Here is a 10,211-nt window from a genome sequence, read left to right on the forward strand (position 1 = left end):
ATGTTAGGTATTAATTTTTGAATGGATCAAATTTAAAACAAAATATCACTTTCTCGTAATCAAACTCTAATGTTTTATGAAGAAACAATATTAGTCTACTTTATATAAGAACCCATCATCTCACTCATCAAAAAACAACTAATCCAATGATATTAATATTATGCATATTTCTAAAACCAGAACATAGCGTAATTGAAAAATTCCACATCTCGACCATTGATGAAAAAATCTATATCAATTCAACATTCAAAGCAAAATAAATACACAATATTTCTTTGAGAATACACTTTACCCTTCCAATGCTACAGATTACAGAATATTGTCTCCACACAAATTGTGATGTAGGCTAATGATGAAAATACATGTTATCACGACCCAAAATAGAAGGGGAGTAAAAACGTTACAAAAATTTTAAGAGGAAAAATAGGATATGGTATTGTTTGACAGTAATTTTACTCATCTTCACTCATTAGTCATTATAATCAAAAAGAAAAATACCGCAACCTATTAATTTAACTGTTACAATATAATGCTTATCAGAAATTTCAACACCTAACACTGCGATCATCTTTATTCTGAAGAATTACATCATAATCGTTTCTCTTTCACTACTGCTGAACAAAAAATGGCAGACTTGTGGCAGCTACCAATATGCCTAACGGCAAACATTTTAATACAACACTCAGAATACAAAGTTCTCTTCCTCAGCAGTACTATTGAGCAAAGCATCTCCAACATCCTTAAGAGCAGCTGCTGTAGAATCACTTATGCCGAGCAGATACTGCAATCGCGCCAATTTCTCAGGAGCCGGATCACTCTTCAAGTATATAGTGTATAAATCAGCAAGTTCCTCTGGCACTTCCCATGATTGCGGTTGTGCAGGTACTGCTTTGTCACAAGCCAGCAAATCATTGAGAGAAGAAACCTGCACATGCAATCAAAGGCACAAAGCAATCACATTGACTATGTCTATCTGTAACGACCGAATCCAGAAATATATTCGCACAAGTATACATGAAGCTTTAGAAAATTACTTACCACTCCTGGATGTTTTCTCTGTCTTAATAGCGACACGGCCTGGACAAGTGAGTTTTTTAATCTAGCTTGTGCGAGCTCACGAACAACCCCTCTTGCTTTCTCTTTGTTAATGTTGAGATCCACTGGGATTTTTTCATATACTTCATCCTCATCAAACTCTCCGGTGCCTGACGAGAAAATATCCTCAACAGTTTTTTTGAAGAGGGTCTCCCTCAAGTTCTCGGATACCATGCTGTCTAACTCAACATTGGCTTCCTTAAGTTCTCTAATCTGCTTAATATTGAGCCTTCCTTGTGTCACAGCAGTTTCAATGGCCGCTGCCATCTTTGTGGTGGTTATACTCTTGATTATTTTCTGAGCATATTCTTGAGGTAAACCTACTTGCTTCTGCAGGTTATTAAGCTGCTCCACCCTGGCCTTCGTTAATTGTCCATCAGCTAAAATTACCTCAGCTTGTTGTCTAAATGCTTGCTCGGCTAGACTCCTATGTACTTCAACTATTTCTTTACCACTCAATCCCAGGATCCCACCGAGCTGATTTAGAAAAATATATTCTGAATCATCCTTCTTTGTAGTGATCTGAGCACCAAATGGAACCCTTGTCACTTCACCGGTTAGACAGTAAAGTAAGTAAGTCTTGTAAAGATCAGTCCTGTCCCTTTCTGGAAGGTCATCTTTAAGAGTAATTTCTGTCTGGCCAGGCTTTCCCAACTTTTCCACGAGTTCTTTGTCTGGTCTAATTTTTTTGAGTGTTTGAATTGAATCCCATTCTTCATCTTCTGTTGTCACAACAATATCCTCCTTCACTAGTTCTTCAGTTGAGTCATCAGCCGACTCCCCTTTAATGTCCTCCACCAACTGAGTCACCACCAAGGTGTTGAAAGCTATCATCTTCTTCAGTTCCTTCAGCTAGCAAGTTATAAGCCTATTCAAATTCTAAAATTGAGAATAAAGGTCCTGATAAATGGATACTCACTGCCTTGCTTGCAATAGACATAGCAGTCTCCCTGGTAAGTCGCAAGCCATGTGCTGCTTTTCGTACGGATTTCTTGGTTTCAGCATCATATCCATCAACCCCGGATGCAATTGCTTCTCTGACAACCTATTGAAGAAGATGCATGAATTAGATTAGTAATATATATCAATAAATGTAGGGATAAGCACTAAGAAGACAACACTTAACTTGGTCAAATATGATTCTGTTATAACCGATTCTATTGGAGAGTCAGAGGCGTTAATTAGGTACTTTACTATATATACAAATATTGATTATTGGTTTATATAAGTGAGAATTAACAATGCATGACTGATTCAATAACAATTAGATACATCTTTTCTCTCGTTCAATATACCTTTTGAAACAAACTGCCACAGATATCTGCATGAGCTGCTTCAACAGTCTGTTGAGGTACACACAGCATCACACGTAGCCTCAACAAAGCTTTAACATCTTCCTCACTGAGCTCCCCATCAGCCACACATTGCTGAAGCTTTTGCCGGTAAATTTCTTTAAATGAGAAGGTATAGTTAGATTGCATTTTAATGAAGTAATTAAGAATTTAAAAAGAATAACAAATGTAACAGCCACATCATGTTAAAAGTAAGACTAATAATCACATGCATGTATATTTTTGCTACAATCCACACATGAATTGGAACTTACAAATCATAAAGTGTTTAATAATTCAAGCCTGATATTCTCTAAAACCTCCTGTGAACATGACAGAAGATATAAGAGTAAGTCTTACCTTCATGAAGTTCACCGGCCTTTTCTGGATCAAAATGCAATTCATCACATAGCTTTTGAAGGAATGCTGCTTTGCTATCTGCCATCTCTAACTCGCCATCTGTGACAGACTGTGCAAGTCGTTTACGATATACCTTGGATGTAACATCAAGTGAAATGGCTTCTGCCTCGCGTTTGCCCAATCCAAATATATTTCTCAATTGATTTAGTACAGCAATCTGAAATAAGTTGTAAACATATTAATGAATGTTTACAGAGATCAAGTTTCCATCTCAAACCAATAACAACCTATAGAGTAATGAATATCATGCTTTTCAGCACAAAGTTATGTGGCTTTGCTTGACTAAATGCTGATTCATGAAAACAGAATTAGACTGCATGTACTATATTTAAGTTGAAATCTTATGCTTGTGCAACTTAACAGCACATAATCCACCTGATATAAAGCTAAGCAAGGACCCAAGAATTGTTTTATGAAGCTAAAATATACCCACCATAAACAACTAACTACCTTACACTGAAGTTCTGAAAATAAATACTTCAATTGAAAAATTGACATGAATTTATGGTTAACAAGGATTCACTAGCATGTATTGAAAAACCTGTTCAATCAGAATTTGGTGTCAAGAGGAAGATTGAAACATGGTACACAGAAACAAAAATGCAGGAGGCTTACACCAATAGGAAGTGTAAGTAAAATTTTAAGTTATACGATTTTAAGAAAGCATGGCATCAATATATAGCAATCTAAACTGAAATTTAATCTATCCAGTCCATATATCAATATCTTCCGCATGATCCGATACAATTTTTTCAGGAAATGAACTGTTCAACCAAAATAACTCCTAGGAGAACATGGACCCTAACTCAAGTTCAAAAATATCTTAGTTTATCAACAAAGTACACATTTGCTTTACACTAGAATATTATGGCGATTTACCTTATTATCTTCCATGCGCCCACCAGATAAAGCATCTGAAACATATGCCCTGTAAAGAAGTTTCAAGTCCTCTATTTTTCTATCACCGTCATACTCACCACCTATGCCACATATTGATTGAAGTTAACATCACAATTGCAAAGTAAAAGAATAAAACAAGATCAAAGGTAAATAAATAACATAACAACAGATAGTCAAGATACCTATTAAAGAAACTGGACCGACACCACGGGCAAACCGATCCACATCTATCTGGTGCTGGAATGAGATAAGTAAATTATTGAATGACCATACCCTATCAAGCTCCTCAACTGCTTGGCTGACCCCAGGACTGGAAATAGAGACAGTTAGAAGTGGCAAATTCAAATTTGCAACATCTGAATACATTAAGAAATGAACAGTAAAATTAAGGAAACAAGTGGCGAGGAGAAGAATATCTAGAAATTTAAGATGCAAGCATCCTTTGCAAATGTTAACATGGTAGGCATGGGCAATTGTTGATGAAAAACCCACAATGACCTGATCCCTTAATTGAAAGAATATCTGGGTCAAGAAAACTATCGACATTATTACATTGGGGATTTTAAGAAGACTTTCAAGAACCACGAATCTTACACTCCTCTAGTGCGAGATTTAAGAACACCAATCGCTGTGGTAATATTTTCCTCCACCAATTTCCTTGTGTGCTCTCTAAACAAGTTCCCCGCAACCTTCAAAAAAAAAATTTCCTTTAAATTAATGAATAAATTATGCTACACCACAGAACTATATGATAGCAACAAGAACACTAGAAATTTATGAAAGATATAAGAGATTGCACCTCATCAGAAAGGCGATATAAAATTTGAGCTTCCCTAAGTGCAACAAGTTGTCCTGCATCAATATCTGACAAGAATATTATTGGTTAGCACCAAGGAAGATGAAACAATTTGCAACTCCTTAAGATTACTAAATGATAAATTTCGTTTGTTTGGATAATACCAATTTTAGAGAACACAAAACATAGAGCAGCATAGCAAATGAACATAACTAGAACCTTTTTAGGCGTTTGGTTAATATGATAATTGCACCAAAAATAAACATAAGAATATAATACATAATCATGTCTCATCATTAATATAAGTTGGACCAACAGGCAAACAATATTCCCATTAACAAGCCAAACTCAAACTAGAAAATAGATGACAATTTGACAATACGACAAAATTTTAGTTAACTGAGCACTTTTAAAACCAAATAAGGCTAGATGCTTTCACAATTACCTCTGCCAACTGAGTTCAGCTTCGCAGCATACAATCGCTGAGCATTGTCACGGACAGCTACTTCAACCTGGTAAATAGATAATAATTAACAACTAATCCGAACGGAAAAAAATGACAGCAAAGAATAATAAAATCATAAGAAATGAGACCACCATCCACGTCAGTTTGTCAAGTTTAACAAGCAGCACAAAGTGCAATTCAAGCAGAAAATCAGTTCATGCTTTTACCAGGTAAATAAAAATACCTGATCATAAATCTATGCTCGTATACTAGCCTCATTGAAAATTAAAAATACAACTCACAAATCACAATACACTGAGCCCCATTTGATACATAATTAGTAAATTATTAAGTAGATACCTGGGAATCAGTGACCTTGAAAACACGCTTCCAAGGCAGAAGGAATGATGATGCATCTCCAAATACAAGATTCGACACATAAATCAACTTTTGAAACGCCTGCACTGGAGACTCACTAAAAATGGTCAAGCTCCAAATATTTAATTTAAAGCCAGCATGGTATCAAAATTTAGTTGCACCACAACTGACTTACCCGGCGTTGTTCAATATCAGCATCACGGTCCCCAACTTCCAGCCTTTGCCTGAAGATTTTCCTACCAATCTGGTTCAGTCAACAAGCAACAAACTAATAAGAGGTAAAACTGATTTCACTCCAAAATAAGAGAAAAAGAATAATCCTTTTCCACATGTATGTCCACAATTAAGACAAGAATACCTCCATATGCATAGCTGCTGCATCTGGGTCATCAATCCCTATGGAATTCTTGAAACTGATTATCCTATCAACCTCATCACCTTTAAGTTCCTCACCACCAGGAGGAAGGACAGACGACACAAACCTTTTAACCATCGGAAAAGAAAAACAAGCAAATGAATCATGTGATGCATAACTATAGCCAAAATCATTATCACTACCCAAGCCTGCTAACAAGCAACAAGTCAACAAAAAAAAGTACTCACTCGGCGTAAATATCACAAATCTCTGCCTTAAAAGCCTCATCTTGCTTGCTCACACCATACCTGAAGGGGAAAAAAAAAAGTCAGCTAATTTCACAATGAACCATTCTAGCAGAAACTAAACCGAGTAAAAATTACTCGAGTAGCTATTGTATAATGGTAAAGCATCAATTTTAAAAATGCATTTTTTTCCTTCCAAGTTTATGACATTTTATTTTGCACTAAAAGTACTTCATTAAATTAAATTCTCATTTTTCAAATTAGTTTGACTTAACTACTATCGACGCTTACAATTTCAGAAATAAAAAAATGTTAATAGCAATTGAGACTAACCTATTGGCAATGCCTTCAATATCTTCCTTCTTCAACTTCGAAGGGTCATCAATTCCAGCAACGTAGTTATGCAAATTCACCGCCGCAACCTGCGGAGCAGAGGCGTTCAGTGCATACGCTGCGGCACCACCGGCGGCGCCTAGAGCGACAGCACCGCCCAACGCGGCAGTTCGACTGCCACCAAAGCGCGTCCCGAGGCCATACCCGGCGGCGACAGCGCCGGCAACGATGACGGCGGAGGTGGCTAGCCTGACAGGCGGCGACAGCTTGTCAACGAGGACTTCGAGTCCCTTGAGGTCCTTCTGCGGTTTGGACGGCGGTGGTGACGGCGGAGGGGGAGAAGAGGATGAGGAAGTGCGGTCATCGGAACAGCGAGGGAAGGAGACCCTGAAACGGCGTCGTTGGTGGTTTAAGGTTGTTGGTTGGAGGAAGGGAGAGGGTGATAGAAGAGAACGGGAAGATGAAGGAGTGAGGGTGGAAGGGTTCATGGTTATACGGATAGAAACGACGTCGTTGTGCAGGTGAAGAGTGTGAAGAGTGTGGAGAGTGGAGTTTATAGGGTTTAACGAAAATGAATGAGATGCGACTTGAGATGGAAGAAGAGGATAGACTTGTTACTTGTTTTGGGGTAGGTGGGGTCATGCCCGGAATATTAATGAAGTTTTGGGGATTACTTGCTATTATCATAGAATATGTGCTCATAAAATGAAATATTCTCGGATTTATGACTTATATATGTTAAAATGTCATTAAAATTTATTGATTTTAACTATCACTTTTAACAATTAATCAATTTTTTTTTAATTTAATAATTTAACAACATACATTAACTCATATTTTTAAATATTAACGATTAATTAAACACAAAAAATAATAAATTTTGATGGTCTTTTAATATATTTCTTGTCTTAAATCACAATCTTCTATAACAGATTTTAATTATTTTATTAGTGATAATGCTTTACTTGACTTGGGAATGATTGTTAGACCTTTCACTTGGAGTAATAAGCGGAGAGCAAGCGAATTTATTCAAGAACGATTGGATAGAATCTAAGTGGCAGAAACATGGCTGCAACTGTTCCCTAATCCAACAGTTCTTAGATTGTCCAAGACAGATTCTGACAATGTCCCTCCCCTTTTTGACACTAATCCACAAACTGAACATTCAAAAAGAAGATTTAAATTCCAGACCCAATGGTGTGAGGAGGATTCAGTCCAAATTTTAATTAGTGAGGTTTGGAACATAGAAATTAAAGGCTCCCCTATGTTTCGACTAGCTCAAAAGTTTAAACTCGTTCGATACCAGTTGGTCATATGGCAGAGGAGTAGTCTTTCAAACTCTAAAAAATAGATTGATGAAATTACAGGACAGCTAAAAAAAATGAAGGCATCAGATTTAATGGGAGGTCTTGAAATCATGGAACTTGAGCAAAAATTAGAGAGAGCCTACTTGAATGAAGAGCTATATTGGAAGGATAAATCTAGAATTAAATGGCTAAAAGAAGGAGACAAAAACACTAGCTTCTTCCATCGAAAATTTAAGGCTAGATTTAGGAGGAACAAGATTTGGAGACTCAAGGCTAAGAATGGAGAGTGGGCTACTTCTAATGCAATCATCGCAAGGGTGGCAGAAGAGTATTTCAAGGGCATCTTTACTTCCACAAATCAGGCAAATTCTGGGCCTTTTTTCTTAGACTTTGAGCCTAAAGTTACAGCTAGCATGAACCGTAGGCTACAACGTCCGATCTCTTTTGAGGAAGTAAAGAAAGCTACCTTTAGTGTACACCCGCAAAGTGCTCTAAGAAAAGATGAGATGACAGCTAAATTATTCCAATTTTACTGGGATACTATGGGTGAGGATATATTCAAGGTAGTTAGAAGTTTCTTTTGAGGAGGGCGCATTTTAAGGAGTTTCAACCACACTAACATCTGTCTCATTCCTAAGATTTCTGATGCTTGTGATATGTCCCAAGTACGACCCATTAGTTTATCCTCTGTATTCTACAAAATCATCTCTACGATACTGGTTCATAGATTACAAAGGTGTATGAATAAACTTATTAGCCCTAGTCGGAGCGCATTCCTAAAGGGGAGACACATTTCAGTTAATATCCTGATAGCACATGAGTGTATGCACTACCTCAAACAGAAAAAGAGAGGTTTAGAGTATGAGATGGCCCTTAAACTTGACATGAGTAAAGCATATGACAGGGTTGAGTGACAATTTTTATGGTTTATCATGAAGAAGATGGGATTTGATTCTACGTGGATAGGTTGGATTCATGAATTGGTAACGACAATTTCTTACTCTGTGGTTGTGGAAGGCCAACCATACAGATTTTTTAAACCAAATAGAGGCATCCGTCAGGGTGACCCTCTATCTCCTTTTCTTTTTCTATTTTGTGCAGAAGGCCTTTCCTTCTTGCTACACAAAGCAGAGCAAAACCGGCACATTCAAGGGATCCAGATTACAAGAAGATGTCCTAAGGTTAATCATTTACTTTTTGTAGATAATTCTATATTATTCTGTAAGGAATCAGAAGACAATTGTGGGAGGATCTTAGATTTATTAGGGGATTTTGAAAGCTTCAGTGGCAAAAAAGTTAACCTTAATAAATCTGTAATATTTTTCAGCAATAACTCTCCTCATGATATACGCACATCACTTGCTATTACCATGAATATTTCACACATTGGAGCTCAAGACAAGTATTTGGGATTGCCTTCTTTAGTAAATAAATCGAAAAAGGCCACCTTTTCTGCTGTCAACGAAAGGGTTATCAAAAAGGTCCAAGGCTGGAAATGATGTCTCTTATCTAATAGAGGAAGACATGTATTACTAAGGGCGGTAGGAGAAGCAATCCCGATATATACCATGTCTTGTTTCAAACTTCCATATAATCTAATCAAGAAAATTCATGGCATTCTTAATCAATTCTGGTGGGGTCAACAAGCTGCAGAACGTCGTATGACTTGGATTAGTTGGGATACAATGACAAAGGCTAAGAAAGAAGGAGGGATTGGCTTTAAAGACCTACATGCACAAAATTTGGCTCTTCTAGGTAAACAATATTGGAGAATTGCCACTAATCCTAATTCTTTATTATCTAGAATCTTAAAAGGAAAATATTTCAGATATAATTCTATTCTAGATGCAGAGTTGGGGTCCTTACCTTCTTGGGGATGGAGGAGTATCCTTGCAGGTAGAAGTGTCATTGAAAAGGGTTTAAACTAGAGAGTTGGTTCTGGAACAGCAATCCGAATCTTTAGAGATCCATGGCTCCCACCTCCGTATCCATTCTTAGTACCACCTCTTACAAGTCAGTCCTAAGTTGGACATTCAATCTTCTTAGTTCGAGATCTGTTCTCTGCACATAAGCAATGGAATTAGTCCCTAATTAATTCAATATTCTCTTAAGATGTTGCCCAGAGAATTCTATCTACAGTACCAAGAGAAGGGGAGAATGAAATTCAATGGACACTCAACTGATCCAAGATATATGATGTAGCTTCAGGATATAGAGTTGCTTACCTTTTTCACCATGTTTTTTGATATTAAGCCGAAAACGGATTAGGAATTTTTCTTTTCTCAAAATTAGAATTGGCGTTGTAAGTATAGTTCCCAACCCAACAATTGGCCAACAATCAAATTTAATTCTAAAAGATAGTCACAATCAAAACACAATAACCGGGAGTTTGAAATCCCAGGTCGTCTTTCCTAGGAGTTACAAATGAAGTGCTAAGATTATTGGCTATGATTGATTGCAAGAGAAGAAAGAAGTGTAAATAGTAAGAAACTAACTTAACATGCAAGAAATTAAATGAAAACAATTAATGATCATGCAAGGAATTAAAAGTCAAAGCAATAAAAGTCAAAGCAATTAAATGCAAGGAAAGAAAAATTCAAATGCAA

General features: G+C 36.8%; 2 protein-coding genes across 2 annotated transcripts; both read right to left on the minus strand.

Moving 5' to 3' along the window:
* On the minus strand, positions 683-1,929 carry LOC107606879 (protein TIC110, chloroplastic). The gene is made up of 2 exons (XM_016308886.1): positions 1,039-1,929; positions 683-925 (listed from the first exon to the last, which is right to left on the minus strand). Exons 1-2 carry the CDS (start codon positions 1,927-1,929, stop codon positions 683-685), a joined length of 1,134 nt encoding a protein of 377 aa, XP_016164372.1.
* Positions 2,015-6,933, minus strand: LOC107608957 (protein TIC110, chloroplastic; the record flags this gene model as incomplete). Its single annotated transcript, XM_016310749.2, is given in 13 exon segments — positions 2,015-2,140; positions 2,391-2,545; positions 2,787-3,003; positions 3,726-3,826; positions 3,929-4,056; positions 4,341-4,435; positions 4,546-4,610; positions 4,988-5,054; positions 5,348-5,446; positions 5,541-5,609; positions 5,724-5,847; positions 5,969-6,028; positions 6,299-6,933. Coding segments are annotated over 13 exon segments (1,794 nt in total), but the record flags the coding sequence as incomplete, so codon positions are not given.

Source organism: Arachis ipaensis, chromosome B07 (genome assembly GCF_000816755.2).
Source record: "Arachis ipaensis cultivar K30076 chromosome B07, Araip1.1, whole genome shotgun sequence".
Classification (NCBI taxonomy): Eukaryota; Viridiplantae; Streptophyta; class Magnoliopsida; order Fabales; family Fabaceae; genus Arachis; species Arachis ipaensis.

Excerpts from the sequence above, each read along its gene's own strand:
- LOC107606879 (XM_016308886.1), bottom strand. The coding sequence starts at position 1,929 with ATGATAGCTTTCAACACCTTGGTGGTGACTCAGTTGGTGGAGGACATT. Across the intron at positions 926-1,038 it reads AGAGAAAACATCCAGGAGTG|GTTTCTTCTCTCAATGATTT; the intron begins GTAAGTAATTTT and ends TTGCATGTGCAG.